Source organism: Leptosomus discolor, chromosome 3, assembly GCF_034619465.1.
Source record: "Leptosomus discolor isolate bLepDis1 chromosome 3, bLepDis1.hap2, whole genome shotgun sequence".
Classification (NCBI taxonomy): domain Eukaryota; kingdom Metazoa; phylum Chordata; class Aves; order Leptosomiformes; family Leptosomidae; genus Leptosomus; species Leptosomus discolor.
The window spans coordinates 71,567,410-71,592,246 of record NC_141393.1 but is presented as its reverse complement, the minus strand read 5'-3'; the positions used below and the strand labels follow the sequence as shown (position 1 = coordinate 71,592,246).

At 53.8% G+C, this 24,837-nt stretch overlaps 2 protein-coding genes across 2 annotated transcripts in view; both read right to left on the bottom strand.

Annotated features, from left to right (window-relative positions):
• Window positions 1-11,194, bottom strand: part of TEDC1 (tubulin epsilon and delta complex 1) — a 78,949-nt gene extending 67,755 nt beyond the window's left edge. The window contains exons 1-4 of the mRNA XM_086463051.1: window positions 10,863-11,194; window positions 9,005-9,521; window positions 7,942-8,020; window positions 988-1,190 (exon numbers count right to left, since the gene is read on the bottom strand). Coding sequence (XP_086319177.1) covers window positions 988-1,190; window positions 7,942-8,020; window positions 9,005-9,521; window positions 10,863-11,194 — 1,131 coding nt within the window. The remainder of the gene's footprint in view (window positions 1-987; window positions 1,191-7,941; window positions 8,021-9,004; window positions 9,522-10,862) is intronic.
• A 7,160-nt stretch (window positions 11,195-18,354) lies between these two features.
• On the bottom strand, window positions 18,355-22,490 carry LOC104341580 (cysteine-rich protein 1). Its single transcript, XM_086462540.1, has 4 exons — window positions 22,418-22,490; window positions 19,369-19,463; window positions 19,229-19,286; window positions 18,355-19,096 (listed from the first exon to the last, which is right to left on the bottom strand). Exons 1-4 carry the CDS (start codon window positions 22,455-22,457, stop codon window positions 19,056-19,058), a joined length of 234 nt encoding a protein of 77 aa, XP_086318666.1. The 5' UTR covers window positions 22,458-22,490; the 3' UTR covers window positions 18,355-19,055.
• Window positions 22,491-24,837: the final 2,347 nt, after the last annotated feature.

The following is a 24,837-nucleotide window of genomic DNA, read 5'->3' as shown; positions in this document are numbered from 1 at the left end:
TCTGGTACTTAAAGGGGGCCTACAGGAAAGGTGGGGAGGGACTGTTTACAGGGGCACGTAGCGATAGGATGAGGGGCAATAGCTTTAAACTAGAAACGGGTAGATTTGGATTGGATATTAGGAAGAAGTTGTAATGTTATCTGTTGTGTTAAGAGCAGGAACAGTTTATTTGTAACAAACGATATAAACATCAAAAAAACATCTTCTCTCCTGAGCTTCTCACTCTATGCTCCACAGCAACTGTAATACGTGCATGTGGTCTTAAATGCAAGGAATGGATTTTAAAAACAGTATTACCAAACATTACTAGACTGTGTTTTTGTGGGGGTTTTTTGCCTTTTTTCTTTAATCACATATATATATATATATTGCAGCTAAAGCAGTCAACAGCTACCCTTAGCTTACTTCAGAGCAGGCTTTCTATGTGCTAACATCTTTTTATTGATGGAAACACAACAACATACCCCACCGTTCTCTCAAGGAGGCTACAAGGTCATTAGTTACCCCAAGCACAGTAGCTACCACCTGAGATCTTGATCTTTTTAAAAAGTAGTATTTGCCTTTGGATTACCTGCTCTACCCAATGCCAACATACGCAGCACTCACAGCAAACCTGTTTGCTTACACTGTAGAATCACCCAAGCTGCAGCCTGAAAGCACAAAACTCAGAAGCACAGAGATCAAAGACATTCACTTACGTGCACTCCTCCACACTGGTCTGGTCTCACCTATACTGGAAATAAATTCACGCAGGAGTGGGAGTTTGAGAAAAAGAAGGAACGCAGATCACCTGCACACAGAAAGTTTAGAGACGGGAAAGAAAACACGCTCCAGATGCTGGCACCTTTAAGTTTTTTTTAAAGCTGGAGTAAGGCATTTAGTTGTAAAGGTATCAAGATACCATACATACATACTAGTGATAACATGGCTACTGTCACAGAATGTTACTTACGGACAGATAAGGTGGAAGGACACAAACATGCTCACCGTGCATACAGAGGTTTCATCTCCAGTCTGTACTCTGTTCCGAGCCAAAAGTTGCTCCAAGAGGCTGAGCCTGTGCAGCAGCCAGGAAAATGCCAGCAGCAGCTCCCGACTACCCGCTGAGCCGTCGGAGGGGAGCCGATAGAGTTCTGGCCTGCCATAGCCATGGTACCACAACGCTGATTTTACAAACCTAATTTGGTTATCTGAAAAGAAGGAAACAATTAAGAGTAACACACTGCACTACTCAATGCATTTACCCATTCAGTTCCACAAACTGCTGCCTCCTTCGAGAGCAAGATTTTTAATCAAGCCTAAGATTAATGGAGGACAGTGGAGACTAAAGTCTTCATCAACAACTGATAAAGGACAGGAGGTAAAGGGTAAAAGCTTTCCTTGTGCTGCCCCATCCTGATCTACAGGAACTACTAGTAAGGGAAAAGAAGAAATTCAAAGTTGAGAACATGGCCAGTAACGGCCTCTTGGAGACTAACAAAGGCAAAAAAGGCAAATAGCTATCCCACTATAACAGGACTCCAATTCACCTCTTCATTTTTTATGAGCCACCAAGCATGGTATGAATTAGTAAACACTCCGAGTCACTTTACTCCTGAATGAAACTGGAATTTAGAGACAGGAGTTTCACAGTCTGCTGCAAATCTCTGAACACCAGTGAGCAGGCAGAGATAACACAGCACACCACACTGCATACCAGACCACATGGACTATTTAATTCTCAGGAATGCTCTGATCAGTATTCCTTCACACCAGCTAATGTTACCTGACAGCTACAAGACAGGCACTACAGAACTGTAAAGTACCAAGGAAACACAGAGAAAATTACTTTAAAAGGTCCCGACCAGTAAGCCTCAGCTGTGTACCAAGTCAAAACTATAATAAAGAACATAATTAGGGGGCACAATGATAAACAATACATAATGGGGAAGAACCAACAGTTGTAAAAGGAAGTCCTGCTCAAAAAGCTACTGGAGTTCTCTAAAGGCAACAAGCGATTAAGGAAGATGCAACCAGTGCAGGGCTAAATCTTCCCAGTGGGACTCAGCTAGCACAAAGAAACCAAGCTGCTGCGGCGGAGGGACAGGGAAGGCCCCTTAAATCGATGATAAGTGCCCAGCAGACAAGAACCAGAGGGTAGGAACAAATGGTGGTCTCACATGGGGGCTCTGGGCTAAACAGCTGCTGTTCAATCAACTCAAAATGACACACAGACAACATGACAGTGACAGAAAATTTGGTGCTGATGTGATACCATTCAGCAGTAAGGAATGCAGGCAGATCATGAAGGATTTTTCATTACAATATCGCACTTGATTCTCGTATACATCCAAAACTGCATGTGAGAAACCAAGAAAGGAAACTAAACAGAACACAGGGAACTACTATATTGTTTTCTATATCCACTGTGATCCCACATCCCAAATTCACAGTGTTATTTTATTTCTTCAGTCCCAAAAAGGCTACAGAAGACTTGGAAAAAAAAAATGAGAAAGGACAAGTATGATCACACATATAGAACAGCTTCATTGTAAGAACTGACAACATAGGCCAAGAAGGTGACTGAGAACGGATATGACAAAACTCTTTAAAACCGTGAGTGCTGTGGAATGGATGGATAGGGAATAATCTGTTTGCACGACATTCAATACAAGAACTGTAAGCCACCAAGCAAAGTTAGCAAGCATGTGAGTCAAAACAAGTTCAAGATGTTCTTCACACATAGAGCAAAGCTCTGAAATTTCTGGTCATGGGACACTATGGACACTGACAGTTACACAGGCTCAAGGAGGAACTTGATTTATGGAGCAGGAGTTCATGGAAGTTTATGAAATACAAAGATATCCTCTCTGTTTTGGGAAGTCTGAGATTAAACTACTGGAGGCTGAAAGAATACCGCCCTGAAAGCACCCTTCTATATTTGCTCTTTCCTTTCCCCTGGGCATCCACTTTTGACAGCTGCCACAGCCAGACGGAGCTAGAGAACCTTCAGTTCGATCCAGTTTAGGCATTCTTAAAAAGTAAGGAAGAAAGCTGCTCCCCTTTTCCAGTGTAATGCTTCAGTATCTCCATAGGGTTCATTACAAAAAGGTACACTGTCACACACAAAAAAATAACATGAAGTACAAACTTCACACAATCAAGGACTGTCACTGCTGTCCTTAATTAACACACCAATTCATCACATTACATACTCATTTGCCTGCTCCTTGCCACTTCTGGTAAAAACATCCCTTAGCATTGACAAATATCGCAATCTTTCTTTGCCTGGCAGCGGCTGCTGAAGCTCAACCACCACATAATGACCAACTTCAAAACAGAAACAAGAAAAAAAATCCTGTTGCTCTCAAAAGGATTTTGTTAATTACAAAAGACTCTCACAGTGAAGAGCGGTTGACTTAACTTGATTTGCAAAACGCTAAGGAGTCTTATCCACAAACGTAATACAAAGCCAAGACACGGGGAGGAGCTATAAGCTGACCTATGCTAGTAACCCTACAGGAGCAGTACACTGCCCCAGCTCTGCTGATGCTGGAAGGAGTCGGCAGTCATAGAGAGCCACCAAGCACTTTGCACCTTGACAAACCGGAGGAAGGTATATTGTTTGCACTGTTTGACCAACTTTAGGATTTAGGGAAACAGAATGTGGATCCCTAATGAGATGTCTACTTCCAGAGTGCTCCACAGTGCAAACACACGGCTAAAACTGTTATACAGATCACTACACATCTTCAGCAGCAGGACCAGGAATGCACGATGGGCCATTTGAAAGCTACAAATGAATTCCTGACAAAGACATTAACCATGACTGAAGAACTAAAAACAAGATCATGAGCATGATTAATCAGGTGACACAATGATGCAGAGCTACTGATTTTTTGCAGGACTAGTGTTTTGTGTAACAGAGTTTCTGCAGAGACACATGACAGTCAGACAACTGGCCTTAAACCTAGCTTATTTCTGCATTACAGACAGAAAAAGGAAACCCAAACACCTAAATCCCCCTATCTGCTCTTTTTGCAGAACCTGTTAATGTAAAAACAAGCAGCTTCCCTTCACGATGTTAAGGAGGCAGAAATGCCTACGGTTTGCCAAAAATCTTGCTGTAGATATGCACTCCAATCCCTCATGCACAGGAGGAGCACTCAGATATTAGAGATTTTATTTTGAAGATTCTTGAACCTTCTCACATGAGCTAAGTTTTCATGTTGCTGTTTCCTTTTCTTTGTGCATTTGTCAAGAAAGGAACTGCCATAACAGGTAAAGGCAGAAATACTCCAAAAGGAAGGCAGATCAGTACATACTTTCCTCCCTTTTCAAAACAAACAAGCATCACATGCTGCCATCTGCAGTTCAGGGAGCTCCCCAAGAAATCACATATCAAAGAGAAGGAATACAGAGCAAGCCAGGTGGTTTCTTCCTTTATCACAATTTCCCTGCACTAATACACCATTCAGGACCCGATCCACCAAGGCAATTCGCCACCTGAATTTCTGTGTCGCTCTGGTCCTTCATCTCCCCCTATTTCATCTCTCCCTCTGCAACACATTGCCCTCACACAAGAGGGTACAATTGGTGTGAGTATCAGGCAGGAAATGTGGGCGAGCAGTCAACGCACGGATCTGGAACTGGGGCTCAGAGAGCCTCTCCATGACCTTAGAGAAGTCACTTAGTTTTCCTCATCTCTACAGTGCTCTGCGTACAAGGAAACAGCGCTCAGATAAATGACAGCAGAGGTAGAGGAATAACCACCACTCAGCAGATAACACCAGTCACTCAAACACCTCCTTTTTGAGATCTTCTTACAGCATTTCATTAGGATTAGGCAATTTACAAAGACTGACCCCCACAGTCCTTCCAACTAATCCCCTTCTGCAGCACCCTATTTATAAAAAGTACGTCCAGGAAGCAAGACCAAGCTGTGGATAAACCTCAAAATTCAGCTCTCTTAAAACTATACTCAAGCTGTGCTCTTCCACTTTATGAATCCTATGAATATTTTCAGTGAATTACATGATATTCAAATACGGGTTATGCATTAGCCTGGCAGGCTAAGATGGAAAGGCGCTAAATCAAGTACAAGAACAGACACAGACACATTACTTCATGCACTCAGGCAAGAAACACCTGCATAGGTAGTGGTATTATGGGAAACTACTGCTGCAGAAGAACATTTTCTACTTCATTTGTCAAACAAACAAAAATATATTGCAGCTCCAGACCACTTTCCCATGCTATAAAAAAAATGAATTGCAACTCCAGAAAAGAAGAATTTCCTCCAACTATCTAAATGCATATTGCACTGCTGCCTGGTGTGGTTGTTAGGTTGTTACCAATCCCTCAGCTCTCAGGCCCTGTGAAGAAAGGGCAGCATGAAAGCACTAATCATGACTTCATCAGTAAGGTTATGCCCGGAGTACTATTACACAGCTTACTTTGACTCATACTCCACTGACAAGAGACCTATTGTTCTGACATGTTTAAGGGGCTGGAGTGTATTGATGGCTTCCCACCAAAGTTTACAAGTGTTTTTACTGTGTGAAGAAAAAATTCTTCCAAAATGAGAAACCAAAAGAGCCATTTGCAGAATTGTATAGCCACTGACTGGCAGGCTTCAGTGTGGTTTCTGGTTTCTTTTTGCAAGAACGCAATAGTTCTTATATTTCAAAACATCAAACTGCATGGGATTTCTTTTATATGTGATTTTTCAAATATTGTATTTTCTGCACAAAACAGCTAGGCAATAAAATATACCAACCATCTAAATATATGATGCAGGAAGTTTTTCTAAAGAATATCACACCACAACCATAACAAGGGAATGACTAGTAGCTGTTCTATTCAAAGGAAGTCTTAATCTCCTCTAAAATTCACCTATAGTATAAGATCAGATGAAAAACTGACTAATGAAAACTACTAACTCAAAACAGAAATACACACTGGGGTTCAACTTCAAGAGTCACTTGATAAAAAGTACTCCCCAGATCAAGGAAAAATTTCTGGAAAAATCTGTACTTTTCCATGGACAAAATCTGTAAGAGCACTCTGTCCTTGCAACACACTGCTTTCTTCTGGAACCTCAGAACTGCAAATGGCCCAACATCTGGCAGGCAGTCCCTGAAATGCAGGTCTCACTCTACAGAGTAGTGTGAGAAGAACCACTGTGACCCCAGCAACATACACAGACTACAGGCCAAAGCTCAGTGTTCCCTTCAGAAAAACTTTTAGCTAAAAAAAATTTTTTTTAAAAAAAAAAAGGGTGCAAGACCATTTGAGTAAGGGTTTTCTTTTCCAGAAAGCTGTTCCTATGCACACAGTAACCCTCATACTGAAGGAGTCTTCACAGCCTTCCTCTGGGATCTGGCAACTGCTGCTCTCCCTGTTTTAGCTAAAATAATTAAGAGGTACAAAAACAGCAAAGAAAGGAAAGCCTGATCCATGGACTATAGCATTGGACTTAGATTAGAGGAATTATTTTCAATTCTTTGTTGTGCAACAGGATCCTGTACAAACCCAAGAAAGTTATTTAGTCCTAGCCCAAGGCTTCCACCTCATTTGCATGAAATAAATGCATGAAATCCACAAGTGCTCCAGAGCAGGGAGAGAAGAAAGGCAACAAAATATTGTCTTCGTGCAGACAACTCATTCACTTGGCCAAGCAAAGGTAATTGTGCAATCTGAAAAACAGTACGGCTCTCCAACCCAAATTTCAGCTTCTATCACCAAGTTGTGATTAAACAAATTTCTTAAAAATCAGCCTAGCAGTTCCTACCTCACAATCTACCAGCAGAGGCTGGGTTTACTCTCTCTAGAGGCACCAACCTGCCACATGCACATGGAAATCCTGTCTCCAAATGCTACAAGCAATTAGTTCAGGAGCAGCCAAGGCTCAGTGAGGTTGCACTCATGCGGGACCACCTCCACAAAGCTGTAGGAGACAGACAATAAGTTGACTTACCATACACAGCAGACTGTGGATGAGTGGAAAAGCAAAAACAGCCAAACGAAAAATAGCGGTCCTGTGAGTAACACAGAACCATGCTGTCTTCCTGCTGAGCTACCAGCAGAACTATGCCGGTTTTGCTCCACGCTCCACAATGCTTAGCCTTTTTTAGCTCCATTTACAGAGCCATAAGATTCCCAGCTCTTCAGGGGCTTAAACAATCTTGTTTAGGTGTTTTTGCTTTCAAGGGCAAGAGTGGATTTTAAGGGGGTTTGGTCTGAGGAGATTTTTATCCATCACAGACAATCCCATTCTCAAAACTTCCTCTGACAATGAAAGGGCTCCAAATAGACACCTTTCAAGAAAGAAGTCTGGGGAGTAGTATCCTACTTGGAATAACATACATTTAAGAAGTAAATAGTGCTCTGTTACTGTGAGAAGCCAACCTGCATTCGGCTTCTCTCTGGAGTAGCAGCCCTGTCCACAGAGATATTCTTGGTCCCTCTAAAATAATCACAGACACGCTCCACTTTTTGTTTTCTTTAGAACTTCAACCCAAAACACTGCCTTTATGGGTCATATGCTATAATTCACAGCCCTGACATAGGACTTGATAGAAAATTAACCACAAAATCACACATCATATGTGGAATGGGGAAAGAAGGAATCAAAGGAAAAACAAACTTATTTCTGTAATTATCTCTGCAGATGCTGAGAATGCCCAAGATCATTGCAGAGATTCACCTGCAGTAAAATGTCAAAGGGAAGCAAGAGCCCCTAGCAGACACAAGAACATTCCACTTTCCTGGACAAAGCAAGCCAAAGAGGAGTAAACCTGCCTGCACAGCTGTGATGCAACAGTAAGTTGGTGGCACAGGTATTCAAAATGGAGCATTCCTGACAGGGAGCAAGGAGACAAACAAAAGGTGCTACAAAACAAGTCCCAGTACTTCCCTGGGACAGATGGAAATCGCAGTCAGCCAGACTGACTCGGTTACCTATGGCATCAGACTCTGTCCCCTTGCCTCCGTGGATTTGTTTCAGAAGAGCATAGAGCAGCCTCCAGAAATCCAGGCTCTGGAAAAGAAAGAGAGGGGTGAGGCGAGAACAGCAGGTAAAATATCTGCCATATACTTAGTCTTAATTAGGCAATTAAATCCATATCTGAGCATCAGTTGTCACACAGAAGAGCACATCTGCATCCTGCTAACACTGTCGAAGCAGGTGGGTTCACATATTAGCTGTTTTACGAACACTACCTACGGTGAGGTGCTCTCAGAAAGAGAAGGGCTACAAATGCTGGCTGTACAGCAAGACTCAGCACTTCTCTTTTGAGGAACATGCATACAGGAGCACAGCTTCCAAAATATCTGCTCTGATATAACCACATATGGCACAACTTGCCCATGGCCAAGCAAGCACTTGAAGACACTGAAAAGGTCTGACCACGATAGTATCAAACAGGCAGCACACAACGAGCTGGAACTGGAAATTATTTCTTAGCCACACAAGGCCAGTATGCAGACAAACTGAAACAGTGATTCTCACAGTTGGAATTTCAGTTGACACTCATAACATACTTAAAATAGACAGCTGAGCAAGTGGAGCACCCCATGTGTGAGCTGCAGACCTCACAACCATCGCCCTGCAAAGCCCCAAAAGTCGCAAGACCCAAGCTGGTGTACAGTAAAGGGACGCAAACCTCAGGTGACACTAAAAGGGTGCTGCAGACCACAGTGAAATATCAAGCCACAGTAAGATAAAGCCCTTTCAAGAGCAGCAAGTTTGCAGAGAGTCACGCAACACATGCCAGCTAGGGCCCACACAGAAGCCCCGCCAGCCAGGCCCTGGCCCCACACGGGTGCCCCTGTCCCCAGGCCCACTTGGGTGTCCCCGTCCCCCCTCACCTGGGACCCGGCCCCACACGGGGATCCCTGCCCGCTCACAGAGCCCCCCCACCCCCACCCTGTACCCCCCGGGGGCCGCGGAGGAAGCGGGGGGGGGCACTAGGTAACAGCGGGGTCCGCCGCCGACAGGTGCCCCGGGGCGGCCCCCGCTCACCGCCTGCGGCCGGTCGAACCTAGCGCGGCGGAGGGTGTCGGGGGCGGGCCGGGCGCGGGGCGGCAGGGCCCGGCACAGCGCCCCGACGGCGGCCGACAGCGCCCGGCCCCGCTGCTGCTGCTGCTGCTCCCGCTGCCGCATCCCGCTGCTCCGCCGCCGCTTCCCGCCCTCCGCCGGCGCGCGGCGTGCGCATGCGCAGTGCGGCGGGGCGCTTCCCCCCCCGCCGCTTTTCCGCCGCAGCCCGCCCTCAGCAGCGCCCCCTGGCCGCTGGGAGGGAGCACTGCGCCGGCCGCCCCTGCGCCGCGTGGGGGCGACACGCGTGGGCCGCGACCCGAGAGGGGTGCGCGGGAGCCGGGCGGCGGCCCCGGCCTCCCTCCGGGCCTCCCTCCGGGCCTCCCTCGCTGCCTCCCTCCGGGCCTCCTTCCGGGCGTCTCTCGCTGCCTCCCTCCGGGCCTTCCCGTAGCTCGCTGAGCGTCTCGTTGTTTGTTCTCCCTGTGCAACCCGCTTCTTCCCTCCCCTAGAGTGACACCAGCGGGAAGCACCCAGGGGACGGCACACATGCGGGTCACCTCTTGCTGCCCACACGAGGCAAGGCCACTTCTCCCTGCCAGCCCAAAACCCCGAGCAGGCCCTGCAAGCTTCCTCCACCCTTCCTGGCTGAAAGAGTAACCACAAAACCCTTCTTCGGCTTTTCTAAAAACACAGCCCTGCTGCTGTCAGATCAAGAAATCCTTTCTCGGCCGAGGAGAAAGCACGTGGTTTCGGCAGCAGGGGATCAGCTCAAATCCCCGGCTTCCCGCCTTCCTCTCAGTTCAGTGGGCTGTGATGCAGGCAGCTCGGGTCCCCAGGTGTATAAATTCTTACTTGAAGCAATCCCAGGGATTAATCCTTGGGGAGGACGTGATGGGGGAGAAGTGATTCTGCTTTTGGGAGATAGCCTGAGTCACTGAGATGACAAGTCCACCTCTTGGCTGGGGTTTACACGGCCAAAACCTGGCCCTGAGGTGGATTCCCAACTGTGGGCCTTACAGAGGGGCGACCACATCTGGTGTGTGCTGGGGAGGCTGGTCTGCTCTGCCAGCACAGCAGGGATCCTGCCTGTGCCTGTGCATATGACCTGCTCAAAACCCCCACTGACGGTTTCTTGGCTAATTACGCAGTACAAAACCCACTTAATGTGCGATCTATGGATCTAGCATGATGCTTTTCCTTTTTTTTTTTTCCCAGTATCTGAACACCATGAAATAACATGTGAAATTCCTTCGAGCTACGGAATGGCTGAGTGCAGCCAAACGGCTGCTCTCAATAAGGAGAGTATTACACTGGTCCAACGAGACCTTCAGCAAAGCCCCACTTGCTAACATGAACTGCATTTGCACTCTTTCCCTCCAGTTGCTGCCTCTCCTGCCTCCCACCCCTGTGCCGGGGAGCATGGCTCTTTCTGACACCGACTGCTGCATTAGGGCTCTCCCAGTCCCATGGATCCTGGCTGCCGCTCCAACCAGCCATGAAAGGACCCCTGGGTGTGAGTTATCCAGGCTCAAGGATTTTTAAACTATCTTCTCTAGCAGATGTTGTCTCACATCCTTCTTCTTTCCTAATGGCCTGGAAAGCATTTTCTTTATCCCTCGTCCAGCTCTAGCTCAGCACTCTCTATCCACTTCTTCACTTTCCTTCCTAACAGGTTTGTCATCTCCATATGGTTCCTTGCCTTCGGTTCCCAACAGCCCATAAAGTCCTTTTATATCGTCCAGAGCCTTATCGGACCCGGATAATCCTCTGCTGTCTTTGGCATCCTTCTCGGCTTTCCATACCTTCCTGCTATCGAGCGCTGTCTGGACCCTCCGTGACACATCACTTGTCTGTTTTCCCGTCCCCGCTGCAGTCTCCAGGCAGGAGGACCTTCAGCTGGAGCCAATTTCCTGTGTTTTCTTGACCATTCCATAAACCCTGCTCAAAGCCATCCCTGTCCCCACACACATTCCTCTGTCTAGGCCTTTCCTCCCCAGGGCAGCTGCCTGCTTTGCCGCTGCTGAGACACGGGGTCTCCTGCAGCACCCAGTGCACGCACCAGTGGGTGGTCCTGCCCGTCACCCCCACTCTGGGCTCCCGTCCCCTGGCCAAGGCGCCAGACCCTGGCAAACGAGCATCATCACCTGGCATGGGAGCAGCAGCTGGGATGCATGCCATCCCGGCACGCCAAGAGCCCCCATGCCGCCTCTCCATCCCGCTGGCCAGGCCAGCCCCGCGGCGCCCCAGAGCCGAGCTGGCCACCCTCCCGGCCAGCGGCCCCTGGTCCCCGGTCCCACGGCTCCCCCAGCACACAGCCCTGTGGGCGCAGCTGACACAAGACGCCTGGCGCTGCAAAGGGCTGGCACCTGGCCACCGGCGAGTCTGACGCCAGGCGGCAAATCGCAGCCTCTCCGGCGCGGCACGGCGCGGCGCAGGCTCAGTCCCGCCATGCGAGGCCCCACTTATCTGTTCTGCCGGCTGCCTGGGCGGTTTTCCCAGGGTGGGAGAAGCTGATGGGAAGGCGATGGTTTCCTGCCACAGAGGTGGGACCTTATGCTATGGACAGACAAAGGAGGTGACGGTGTGACGGACCCGGTGTGCTGTCCCAGCAGTGATGGTGAGGCCACCCCATGGGAGCAGAGCCCTTGCCCCGCTGCATCCCAGCCACCATCACCTCGCCTGTCCCAAGCCCTGGCCCGCAGGGATTGACGGCTGCAAATGCATAATGGCAGGCTGATGTCAGCACACCGCTCTGATCCCACCTGTGAGGGGCCGGGAGACCAGCAGAAGCCTTCAAGAACCTGGCTCAACCTGCCTGGCTGCTCCTCCAGGCCCCCAAGCTCTGCCCTGGCACTGAGGCAGTTTCGGGAGGAGCCGAGCTCGGGGGTGCTCCAGCAGTGGGAGCAGCCGTGGGCACCACTACGGGAAGGGGAGTTCCTGGTGGGTTCTGCGAGGCCAGGGATGCTCCTTCTGGGGAGAGGTCACGGGGCTTCACCCTGTCTCGGCTCACGGGGCTCGTGTAAAGCCGCGCAGCCGCACAGCCGGCCGTTTTCAGCGCGGTGTGTCAGCTGGGGTCATTTCCACCCGGGGTGACTCAGCCAGGGCCGAGGGGGCCTGTTTGCACCCGCGCCATGGCAACCCGCCACCGCAGACAGCCCCACTGTTTGTGGCCGTTGCCAGAGATGACGGCCGTGTCCCATTGCCTCATGCAGATTGTATGCGATAACAGCAATCTCTGCTCACACCGGCAGCTTCCTGATGTCACCTCGGCCCAGCCCTGCCAAGGAGAAGGTGTGAGCTCTCCTCCCAGGAAAACAACCTCTTCTCTCTTTTATTTTTATTATTTTTCTAAGGCTTTCATCCCTGTGAAGGCGCAGGCAGGAGCCAGCTTGTCTCCCAGCCAGGCCCCTGGGCCGTGCATCGGTGCTTCCCACACTCAGCCGCCAGCTGAGGCAGCCGGAGCTCCTCTCCACACTCCACCCCTCTCCTCGCTCCTCTCCTCTCCTCTCCTCTCCTCTCCTCTCCTCTCCTCTCCTCTCCTCTCCTCTCCTCTCCTCTCCTCTCCTCTCCTCTCCTCTCCTCTCCTCTCTCCTCTCCTCCCCGCAGCAGCAGCAGCGGCTGAGCAGACATCAGAGCAGAGCGCAGCTGCTCTCCCTGCCTGCACGAGGGAGGCTTTGGGCGGCCGTAGCATTTCACACCCCGAGCAGAGCAGGCAGGCTGCACCGCTTCCTATTGCAAACATTTCCAGCTCCTTCCCAACACCCTCCCAGCTCTTTTATACACGCAGGCTCTCCCAGGACGCCGGGTTAACCCGAGCGGGAAGAGGCACGGCGTGACAGCAGGGCGAACACCACGCCGGCAGGAAGGAGCAGAGCAGCGCGGGGGCAGTGAACACAGGCCGCCTGCGTAGCAGGGCAGCCCTGCAGTGATGCTCAGCCCCACACCGCCTGGGGAAGGGTCAGCGACCACAGCTCCCACCGGACACGGCGTCTGATGATGATGTTCTGTTGTGGGCTCTTGTCTCCGTCAGCCACGCTGCTCTCCCTCGCTGGGGAGAGGATGGTGCCTTCCAGACCAGCCAGCCTGGGATCTCTGCTGTTGCAGTCCAGCCGTCAGCATGCTCAGAGCAGCCACGTCAAGTCGCAAATAAGCATCTCCTTGTCACAGAGCAATGAGCTGCCTCATGGCACCATCCTCACTGGTGGGTGTAAGGGATGCTGATATTTCTGGCATGGCCAGCACATGTTTAGCAACCTGAGTTGCATCACGTAACAGTTACAGGTCACTGGGTCCCTGAGAGGGACCGTAACAGCTACACAAATGCTCTAGTGCAGGTTTTCCTGGACACGGTGAATTAGTCTGCAATAGGCTTGTGTGTGGGCTGTAGCGCCAAAATTCAAGGTCAGCTCCCGGCAGTTGGATGTTTATTGTAGGCGTTGGCGTTTCAGGCCCTCTGATGCAGAGTCTGCACTTTCAGTATGATAAGCGAATTGGGAAGGATTAGCAAAAATGTTCTGAGATCTCTCTATTCTCTGATCTCAGGAGTTTCACCCTTTCCTTTTTACTTAAATAGCCAAGCTGACAGTCCTCTGCACCGAGGCAAACTCCCTCTGCCCTCTTCCCCCCCTGGGCCTTTGACACAGGACTCATCAAAGACAGAGGCTTTGGTGAGAAGCTCTTACACCCTTCCCCCTTGGAAACTCTCTCTGTTTTCTTGAAAATAACACAAGAGGAGTGACAGTAAAATGCAGCTCTAGGGCTTGATGCCAACTTTCCTTCTCAGGTTCCTTGCTGAGGAAAAACACCCAGGACCTGTCAAACGTTCTCAGTGTTCTTCGCACCCAGCTCTTCTCCAACCCTGGATCATCAGGCCAGGGATGGAATGATGGTGGAACAGCCCATCCCCTCCTCTCCTTCCACCCTGATTAGACCTCAGTCTCCAGTACCATGATTCATGGTCTCGTCTGCTTCTTGTTAACAGCCCTGGCTGTCTTGCCCAGAGCCCCTCTGTCTTCAGCTGCTTCAGTATTTTCTGGGGATGTTGTTCCCCATCAGGAACGAGGTTTGACCCCCTCTTTGCCACCTCTGCAAAGCTGCTTCCGCTGGCGGCATGGGGCTTTCCCAACCCACTGCTTTGCAGAGCTGGGCCAGGAAGTCCCGGCTCACCGCACAAGCTTGCAGAGCTCCTGCTGCCCACCATCAGCTGCACAACCCCTCTTACCATTGCCCAGATGAGAAGGCAGATTTCTGAGGTGTTAGGAGATGGGCAGACACTTTCTCGACCTAAAAGATATCAGAGCTCTTTGAGCTTAACATAAATCAGCCTTAAAAATATCTGAAGCAGTGGCGAGCTGGGTACCACCCAGTTACAGACCAGCTTCATCCCCAGGAGCCCCACACAGCAAAAAAGCAGGAACCCCTGCAGCCGCAGCCCCTGTGCCACCCTCCCTGTCCCCGCCTGCGCCTTGCCTGTCCCTGAAGGGGACACAGCTGTATTTGCAGAAAACGCAGGGTAACAAACTGCTCGCCACCCCACAGCAGGTGCCTGGCTCCACCCGTGCCCCAAGGGCTGCCATGGCCCCGAGGGGCTGGAGCCTGCGTGGATGAGACACAAAATGAGAGCTGGCAGGGGAGGGTCGGTGGTCCTGCTGGCACCTCAGCGAGGCAGCGTTGAACCAGACCCCCCAGGTCCCCACCACATGTTAGCTCAGAAGGCTGCAGCCCGCTCCCACGGCCACGCTGGCAGGACACAGCCCTGTCCCCCGGGCTGCAGCTGCTGCTTTTGGCAAGGACAGCCCTAGGGAGTGATGCTGAGGGCAGCACCCTGCTTGTAAGACTCCCAGCCTAAGCCGCCCCCCCTTGCCAGCTGCAGACTCAGGGACACATCTGTCCCCTGCTTCGGATTAAGGTCTGTCCCATCTGTGCTGGGAGGAAGATGCAGGGCGAGGCTGCCCACTCCAGCCCCTCCTGCCTGCACTCTGCCTTCACTGGGGGCTGAAGCAACACCCTCACCTCTTATAGATCAACTAAAGGACCCCCCCAACCCCCTTTCTACCCCCCGCTCCTTTATTCTTCTGTACAAAAAGCTGCAGAGCCAGGGTGAGGAGCAGCAGCAGTTTAGTTGCTCAACCCATCCCGTTTCCTGTCCTTTGCCAAAACCTCATCTGTTTCCCTACCCAGGGTGCTGGGGCTTGCCCGCACCCAGCTGCCAGAGGAACGGGTGATGTTGTTTGGTTTTTCTGTCACAGTGATGAAGTGTTTATAGCAACCATCACTCCGCAATCCACAAACTTCACTGATCTCAGCCCAAGCTTCCGAAATAATGGCAAAGGAAGCACAGTCCCTTCCTCTGGGGTCAGCAATGGTGGTGTTTCAGGACACCAAAGCAAAGTTCCTTCATGCTGGGCATCACCAAACTGGAGATCACCCAAAACCTTTTGCTGGCCCAGACTGGCACCTTGGGGCTGGGGCTGTGCCCTGACCCCACCTGCGATGGCAGTGATATCCCTGTGGCTGCTGGCTGGTGACCAGGTGGGATGTGGGGGCTGCCAGCCACCTCCCAAGGGTCTCCTCTCTGCCTCAAGAGTGGTGAGAGCATCTGGTAGGGCACACCGAGCCGGCGTCCCTTGGCTGCTCCCCAAAAAAGCTGGGATTTGACCTGAGCAACCTGTTCCCCTGTTCCACGAGCAGCACAGCCAGGGCATTGCTGCACTGGGAGGGGAGGAACCGTCCCTGCCCATCTCCAGCTCCCACCAGGGCTGAGAGCCGAGAGCATCGCAGACAAGCTGCGCTGGAAGCCATGCTGCTGCCTGTCTGAGCAGCTCACGCTCCAGGCCACAGAGATTTACTGTTCAACGGAGAAAAGATTGTGTCTGCTGACAGCCCACCTCCCCGGCACGCCGGCCGCGGCCGAGCCTCGCTGCGCATCCGAGGGGAGCGCCCGGCTCGGGCGTGGATTTCCTATCCAAATGTGATACAGCTGTTTCTGCTTCCTCTCCAAAGACCGAAGCGAGTTTTAAAAACTCAGTTTATCATATATTTCCTTTGACCAAGGATCCTTGTGGATGTGACCCGTGCCTGAACTGCCCAATTTTACGGCATCAAGGCTGGAGCAGGCAGAGAGCATGACTTGTACAAGCACAGCACTCCAAGGGGAGTATCCTGACAGCAAGTCCTGGGGCTAAACACCATCTCAGTGGGAGCGCCTATTGCAGGGCAGACAGAGAAACAGGACACACAGAAGGAGCTTTTTGGGAATCAATACCTAAGGGCTTGTCCCCAGACCTTTGCTTGAGGGACCCCCACTTTTCACCCCCCGCCCCTTGCAGCACAGAGTGAGGCAGCTGCAGGATTGGGTTTGGCTTCTTTGCAGGATTCCTGAGGCTACGCAGACCTTGCAGAGTTCCTACATCCCTCCACGCACCCAGGGCAGGGAGAGCCGTCCCCAGTCACCACACCTACACCACAAATCAGTGGCAGGGACCGAAGCAACTGGCAGCCCCAGGGCAGCACACTGCATACAGCAACATGCTGCCTCCTGCCCCAGCTGCGGCCACTGCCCACAGAAAGGGCTTTCAGCTGGAGGGCTTGATCCCCCCAGCCTCTCCTCAGGCAGCACTTGTTTTTCCATACCTCTCACTGGTTCCCTGCTCGTTCCTTCCAGCCTGGCCCTTTGCACCTGGAATTAGCTACTCCTGAAAAGTTTTGGTGCAGGGCCCTGTGGGAAAGACCAGGAGCCCAGTTCACAGGTCCCTTTCCCAGCTGGACACACTTATGCAAGCCCAGAGGATGACGAGCCTTGTGTTTGCTGTTTTTTTTAATGCTGAGAGTAAACGCTGTCTCACTGGCATGCTTAAGGCTGCCGGGATTATATCACTAATTTCCTTTGAAGCCGAGTTCGCAGAGGAAAGCCACATCCCAGTGCCCCAGGGGTGGGCTGGGTGCCAGCGTTGGTGCAGAACAGGACTGTGTGTCGCTGGCTGGGAGCTGTGGGTGCTGGCGAGGGCAGCAGTGGGAGGGCAGGGGGCCCTACAAGCCCTGGCTGGCTGGGAGGCACGGTAGTGGCCGAACAGCAATAGCTAGGGTTTGCCTTTGACACAGACGCCTGCATTTGTTGTGCTAACTGGGTGGGAGGCGAGGCAGCGCTGGCTGGTTGTTTGTCCCCCTGAAGCGTGCCTAGTGGGTGCAGAGCCTTTTGGCATCAAGCATACGGGAAGTTTTGAGATGCTTATCAGATTGGGCTGCTTTTGACACCAAAGATTTTGACATTGGACATGTACCTCTGACCCCTGAGGGTTTTGGCCAAGTCCCAGGAAGGCTGGCGTGACACTAAGATGCAGAGCAGTCTCTAAGGAAATGCATGCATAAACCACAGACAAAAATATCCCAGCGTGTTATGAAGTATCTCTGAATATGTAAATGGGATGGTAGAGGTTAGGGAACGACATGGTTAAGAAACCATTTTAGAAACATCCCTCAAGTCAACATGTTTTACATCTGTCAGTGCTGTTCTTCCAGCAGGGCAAAGAGGTTGAAACACAAAAAGAGCTCACAAGCCAGCTCTCGCTTCGTGATACTGCACCTTTGCTTTCCCTGCTGAGGGAGGATGGCTCTGCCTCAAAGGTAACATCCTGCCTTATTTGGCCTTTTCGTATGGCTGCTCAGAGTGAAAGCAGCAAATACCAGGTTCTCCTGATGTGACAGTCAACTGCCTCCCAGCAAGGCACCTCCCTGCCCAAACTGCGGGCTCCAAAGTGCCATCTCAGATCCAGCAGCAAAGCGCTGGGGCTGCCCGTGGGGATGGCTTTCCAGCAGGCACTGCCAGGGACCGGGACACAGCCAGGAAACTGTTGAGTGCTGGGGAGACGGTGGATCAGCAGTCTCAGACCCTTGCCCAGCAGCACTGCATACCTCTGCTTTAAACCTCTTACAGCCGCAGGCAACAAGAGATGGCTTGGATGCTCTAGCCTTCTGTGAATGTTGTGACACAAACTCAGCGAGGCCGTGGTGGAGTAGGACCTTCTCCCGGAGCCCAGGAAGACCAAGTCCCTGGGGAAGCACCAGCACGACACCCACCACACCCTTCCCAGAGGGCGCACTCAGCCCCGGTGCCTGCAGCACCTGGGGACTGCTCTTGCCCCACATGGCTTGGGCAGCCCCTGGGGTGGGCAGCCAAGGGCAGGACCCTGTGCACACCAGGAGCCAAAGCGCGTGGAGCCATCGCACAGTGCGGTGCTCAATCCAGAGGCCACGTGGTGTCCTTAAGCAAGCAGCAAGCGCTTTGGGATGGAGTCCTGCAAGACCCCCCTTACAGAGAGCACAGCCGCTACATGAGGGAAGCATCTTTCGGACTGGGTTTATTAAAGACTGAGAATACAACTGTGGGCCCAGCCATAAGAGGTGGGTGCCAGAAGCAGGGCTGGGTTTTGGCTGGAAGGGTGCGGTCTCCTCTCCAGGCGGCCTTCGGCAATACTGGCCAAATTTCCTATCCGGCAGGGCGTCCCAACGCCCCCACGCCGGCAGCGCTCCATCTGGAGCAGAGCCCCTCTCCGCACCAGGCCCAGCCTTGGTTACTTATTGCTTTTAATGTGCTAGTCTAGTACAGAGTGAATTCAAAGTAAAAATGCATGTCTATTGCGGTGCGTTTGTGCTGTCTTCAGGCTGTGCTGGGAACCATCAGACCTGGAGAGGGATGGAAGAGAGGGGTGGATGAAGTCAGGCTGGGGTGGGAGTGGAGACATCCCAGGGACAACGGTGCTCCCAGACAGACCCTGTCTTTGCCGACAGGCCACAAAGCAAAAGCCTTTGGCGTCCGCTGCTGGAGCTAAGTGGGTGCCGGTAGTCACTTGGGGCTGGTGGAGAGGAGGAGCTGGCACCCAGCAGGTTGCTCCCAAGCACCAGCACAAGGGCTCACAGCCAGCCTGGAGAGATGCCGTGGCGCACCTGCCTTCCCCGCTTGCCTGGGGGAGCCCAGCCCCAGCCAGTCCACGGAGCCGGAGGCAGGAGGGGAGCTCCGAGGGGGGGGGCACCAACCTGAGGTTTACTTGAATGTGTGGCTCTCAGCTCCTCCCCGGCCGAACCCTGGACGAGAGACAGAGCAGGGTGAGCATCCCCATGGGATGGCGAGTGCACCAAGGGATGCACCTTGCCAAGAGACAGGAGCCTCAAGCCCCCTTCCCCTCCCTCTCACAACCCCAGCCACAGCAACCCTACCTTTGGGCCCGAACAAGGCAGCATAGCAGGGGTGGTTGCAGTACGGCTTGCCATCATGCTGCGGGGAGAGAAAGAGCATCAGCCTTGACCGCCCTCAGCTCCATCTCTGCCCATCCCACCCCACCTGCAGCAAACCTCACCTCTGCATGGCCTCCAGATGTCAGGGTCTTGTTACACTTCTCACATCTCAAGCAGGGCCGGTGCCAGTCCTTCCCCAGAGAAGTCACCTTCTCAGCTGCCACGGTAAGGAGATGGGTTAGTTGAGGCACTGAACAGGCACAAAAGTCAGTTTTGGCAGGCTGGCCTCCCCATCATCAACCCTAGGGAGGATACTTCTGGGCAGTTTCTCAAGTCTATTTGTCCATGACAGAGGGCACGGTGTTTCAAACCCAAGTGCTCGCTGTGCACCCATCACCGTGCACCTCCAGGCACCCATATCCAAAACTGCAGTGCCATGCCTAGGGTGAACATTGCTGCAACCATGCAGATGGACTGACTTCTATCCACCTTCCAAAGATTTGGGGACCTCCCCCTTTCCAACATCAGCCTGCATAGGGATGAATTTCTCCCCAGCCAGCTGGAGCCCAAGCGATCACTAGAGTTGGCAGGGGTGAAGGGGGGATGCCAGTGAGGTCCAGGGAGGCAAAGCCATTGCCACGCCCTGCCAACACAAACCAGTCCCCTCCAGCCACCAGCACTCTGGCCACAGCTCCGATTCTGCCCACACCATGGCAAAACAGAGTGGGTCTGGAGCTTGGCTGGGGTTCAGGTGGCTGCAAGGGGGGACAACATGCTGTTTGCTGGAGCCAGAACATGTTTATGGAGCGAGGGGGGGGGGGGGGGGGAACACAGGGTGGCTTTTAATTGCGGCAGGGAAGAAGGGTATTTTCTGCAGGCGCGTGTGCTCTTCATATTGGCAGCCACGTTCCTGGGGATTTATTAAGTGATAAAGCAGAGCTTTCCACAGGAATCGTGTCAGAGCCAGATCTGGGCACTCTCCCCATGCCTGCAAAAGGAGGTCGAGCAATGAGACCAAGCTGCTGCTGGCAGAGCATGCCCCAGGGGGGCCCTCAGCAGCCTGGAGCACCTCTTCGTTGGAGTCCAAATATGCCCACAACAGCTTATGCAAGAAGCAAGCCGGCGGCTGCAGAGGTGGGAGCGGGGGCAGTGCCCAAATGTCACAAGGCAGTCTTGCTGCCATCCCCCAGTGGCACAAAGAGCCTCCTGTGCCCACAGCCTGGTGGGGGCCGCAGCGTCCTCCCCCCGGGCAGCTCCAGGAGCCCAAGCCTGGCCCACAGCGCGGCCTTTCCTTTGCAGGGTTTCTGGAAGGCGCTCAGCCTCCCCTCCTCTCAGACAAGGATTTGCACCAATGCTTGGGCAGGAGCTCTGCCAAATCTTGCTGCAGCAGAGACCCCCCAGCTCTCGGCCATGCAGGCAAGATTCCCCTGGAAAGCTGGTGGTGGCCACGCAAACCCAATCCCCAGTCCTCTCGGCATCATCTCCTCCTCACCCCTGCTCTCTACAGACACGATTTGGCTAAAATCCGCCCAAGGCACGTCCAAGCAGGATGGCCAGGCTCCGAGAGCCCCGGGGTGCTCCAGAGCAAGGCTTGCTCTGCTTCCTCTACCAGTGTTCCTTATCTTCAGGGACAGAAATCAGGCAGCGAGCTTGGTTCTCCAGCAGCTTTTGAACCCTCCTCAGCCTCTGCATCAACAGAGACTGTTTTGTAAGCGCAGCCTGATAAGTGCAGGGCCCAACCCCTCCTTGGTCAAACGGCCCCGTCCCGGCGCCTCCACAGCCGCACCTGCGGGCACAGCAAACCCCACTCACCACAACTGGGGTCAAAGCAGATCTGCAGGGACACGGGAAAGGCAGACACTGACACCAGCACCTTGGTAGCTCTTATTATCAAGCCACATGGGTAAATGAGGTGCCCCAGAACCCTTGGTTACAGAAAGGACCCACAAACTGTATTGTGCCAAAACCCCACCTCAAAGCCTGTCTGCAAGCAGGGAGTTCAAGTTTAAGCAGAGATGTTCCCTAACTTAAGGATCCACATCCCCAGCAGCCCTCCAGGCAACACCCACACCAGCCCCAGCACAACTCCCCAGGGCAGGCATCAGTAGCGGACACGGCTGTTTGGCAGGGCGAGCAGCCCCTGCATTTGAGCCTCCAATTTCTTTGGCAGAGCAGAAGAAGTTGGGAAGTACACACAAGTCAAGCAGGAATAAGGCAGAGAGAACAGAAGTCAGTGACGGCACTTGGGTCCCAGATCCCGCATCCCTAGTAAATTAAAAAGCAGGGAGCGCATATAAGCTGCTCTCAGCAAACCCACTCAAGTTCAGCTAAACCAAGGAAGTGGGGAGGTCTGGCAGATGGACCCCGCCTGTTCCAGCAGCTGCTGAGAGCAGGGAGAGAGGCTCAAAGACCCCCAGATATTCTTGGGTAGGGCAGTGGAATCACAGCACCAGAAGGTGCCCCAGCTCAGAGGGAGGACATCCACCTGAACCCAGCGGCAGACAGCAGCCAAACAAGGCTTGCGGCTAGCCTGCAACAGTGGCTTACAAATAACACCCTAGGGCTGTCATCTTGCTGTGTTAAACCACGCAGGACATGTGGGCAACCCACTGACCCAGGAACGTGCCCAAGGGCAGGATTTACTTTTAGGAAGGTGCTTGTTTGCCCACCCAGGCTTTCAGAGCAGCAGGCCTTTGGGCTCCAAACTGAGAAGTCTTCAGGGCTGGCCCAGCCGCCTGCCTCAGCACAGGGCTGCAGGCGGTGCTGGAAGGAAACAGGGCTGAGCTCCCACGCTGTGCCGTGGCCCCGTCTGCAGACTGGGGGTACCCACCCCAGCCCGCACCCTGCAGCGAGGCACCTCCTTGCGTGGGTTTACAGGGTCAAGCAGCCGAGGAACCCCGTGGACCCACAGCGCAGGAGTGCACAACTTTGGGGCACCCCAAGAAGTTGCATTGCTGAGGCGCACAACATCGGGGTACCCAGGACCCGCGGCGCTGGGGTGCACAGGGACCCGTAAGCACCAGGGTGCCCCCGGGGACCCGCAGCGCTGGGGTGCCCGGGGTCCCGAAGCCCCGCGGGGTGCAGCATCGGGGCACCCCGGCTTAAGCAACCCGACAGCCCTGCGCTCCCCGCGGGGTGGAGGCGGCCGGGGAGGGAGCAGGACGCCCTTACCGAAGTAGACCTCCTTCTGGCAGCGGGGGCACTTGGGCATGGTGTCGGCTCGGCTCGGCTCGGCTCGGCTCGGCTCGGCTCGGGGCACAGCTCGCACCGGCTGTGGGATGCTCCGCGCCGGCCCCGCCGGAGTCACTGCGCGGCCGCCCCGCCCCGCCCCGCCCCGCCCAGATGTGCGGCCCCGCCCGCAGCTGGAAGCACCCACCCGGGGCACAGCCCTGCAGGGGCTCCCAGGGCGCGGCCCTGCACCCCTTGCAGCCCTACACCCCCTGCACCCCTTGCAATCCCTCTGCCTGCACCCCCTGCACCCCTTTCACCCTTTGCAGCCCCGCGCCCTTTGCACCCTGCAGCCCGACAGCAGTTGCACCCTTGCACCCCTATACCCGTTGCGTCCCTACAGCCACTGCACCGCAAGTCGCTGCACCCTGGCTCCATGCCTGCTCCCTACCCATGCTTGTGCCGTGCGGGTGATCAAGAGCCCCACTCTGAGCGGGGCTGGAGGGGTGATTGGCATCTGTCAATTAACCATGCTCCCAGATGAAGACTTATAGGGTGCTGACCACGAAGTGCTCTCCCCCTCCAAGCATAGATCTGTTGCTCCCAAGGGAGTGTAAAAGTTGACCCTCAGGCAACGTCTCCTGCCTGTGGGGAAGTTTGGGGCACAGGATGAAGCAGGAGGGAGCTATAGGGTGGTAACCCCCTTCTTGCAGGACCTCGGGAACGGCGTGGGTGCGGGACATGGCTCTGCTCACTGCAGAGAGCCAGCCCATCTGCGTCGCTGACTGTTGTCATTTTATTAGGAGGGAGGACTCGCTGTTCCTTTGTGCTTGGCTGCGAAGGAAATGAAAAGCCTATCCAAAGGTCTGTTTTGTATGAAACAATCCTCCCCAGGGCATGTTGCTGTGCTGCAAAGGTCATGAGGGCTTGTGAAACATAGTGCCAGGACGCCTAGTGTCTGCCTCCCGAAATGCAGGGCACCTCTCATCCTCCCGCCTGCACAAACCAGGCCCTGTTGGCATCGTGGGTGCAGGAGGAGAGGCAGCAAGCTGTTTATGGTTCAGCTGGGATTGCTTTATGACCCAGCCTGGCTCCAGCCCCTCTTCCCAGCGGGATCCCTCATCCTGCTGATGCTCCCTGAGGCTGCCCATGGTCCCGGGCTCACCCCACCTGCCAGCAGCCCCACCACAGGCTGGGGAGCACCTTGGGCATGGGCAAGGGCACCGCTGGGCTCTGCAGGGTGGTCAGCAGCCTGCGCTGGCAGGGACATCGCTGGGAAGCCTGCGCCTGGCTAAGGCGTGAGTCATGCTGAGACAGTGTCTTACAGCATGGGAGGAGAGAGGTGTCCCGCACGGGCTGCTGCCTCCACCCTGCCTCCTCCCGGTCCTTCCCACCCCGAGGCACCACACACATGCAAGCACCGTATTTCAGCCATGCCACATCATCCCCCTGCACCGAGCCACAGAACCCCATGAGCGCCTGGCTGCATTGCCCAGGCCAGGACACCCTTCTTCCCTGGTGCAGCTGGCACCCTGATGAAATACGAGGGACAGGGCATGTCCTCTCCCCTCTCTGGTGGCCCTGCTTCCCCTCCCACATGGTGCCAAGCTGCTTTGAGGCCACTGCCCGGCTAGGACAGCCGTCTTCAGCTGCACTCCCTTTTAAGGCAGGTTTTGTGCCAGCGGGCAGCTGAAAACTGGCCTCTCGCAGGTCTCCTCTGGCCGTCCCTACCCTGCGGCTGGTCCCCACGGACCTCTCAGCCTGTAGCAGGAGCACTCCTTTCCCAGCTACGGCAGCCTGTGTCCCCACACAGCACCACACGCCAACTGACCCGGCTGAAGCAGAGCCCAGCTGCCCCCTCCCCTTGGGTCCCCCAGGCACTTACTGGAGACTGTTCACACAACAGAGCGGGCACAAAACTGGCGGCAGCTCTCACAAAGCAGGCGCCGCCGAGCCGCGGGCTGCTCCCTGCCAGCCCTGCCCGCACGGGGCTTGGGGCCTGGCAGCCACCCCCCCGGCCCCCCTGGTTTAGCCTGGCCAGCCCTGCAGCAGGGATGTGCACACCTTGAGCTACCCCCAGCCTGCTTCACGAAGGGGTGAGACGAATTGTTAGTGTCAGCCCATGGTGTCCTGTGCAATTGTACAGGAATTATGGTGAGTCAATACCAGGTGAAGGATGCTGCAGGTCAGCAGCCCCAGTTTCTACACCCTGCGGGGGCCGTGCATGCATCCCGCTCATTGCTGCTGCCCTGCTCTCACCCCATTGATCGGTGGGCACGCATGGCAGCAGGGCAGCACAGCAAAGCTGTCTGGTGGAGGGTCCCCAGCAGGGAGGGAGGAAGGGCTGCAGGTGCTCCTGGAGCACGGCAGCACCTCCGGAGCCCGTGGGATGCAGCCTCTTGCTTGTTTTACAGGGAGTGAGT

Coding starts and splice junctions, on each gene's coding strand:
- LOC104341580 (XM_086462540.1), bottom strand. CDS start 22,457: ATGCCCAAGTGCCCCCGCTGCCAGAAGGAGGTCTACTTCG. Junction 19,464..22,417: donor CCAGAAGGAGGTCTACTTCG/GTAAGGGCGTCC, acceptor TTACCGTGGCAG/CTGAGAAGGTGACTTCTCTG. Junction 19,097..19,228: donor TGCCTTGTTCGGGCCCAAAG/GTAGGGTTGCTG, acceptor TCTCTCGTCCAG/GGTTCGGCCGGGGAGGAGCT.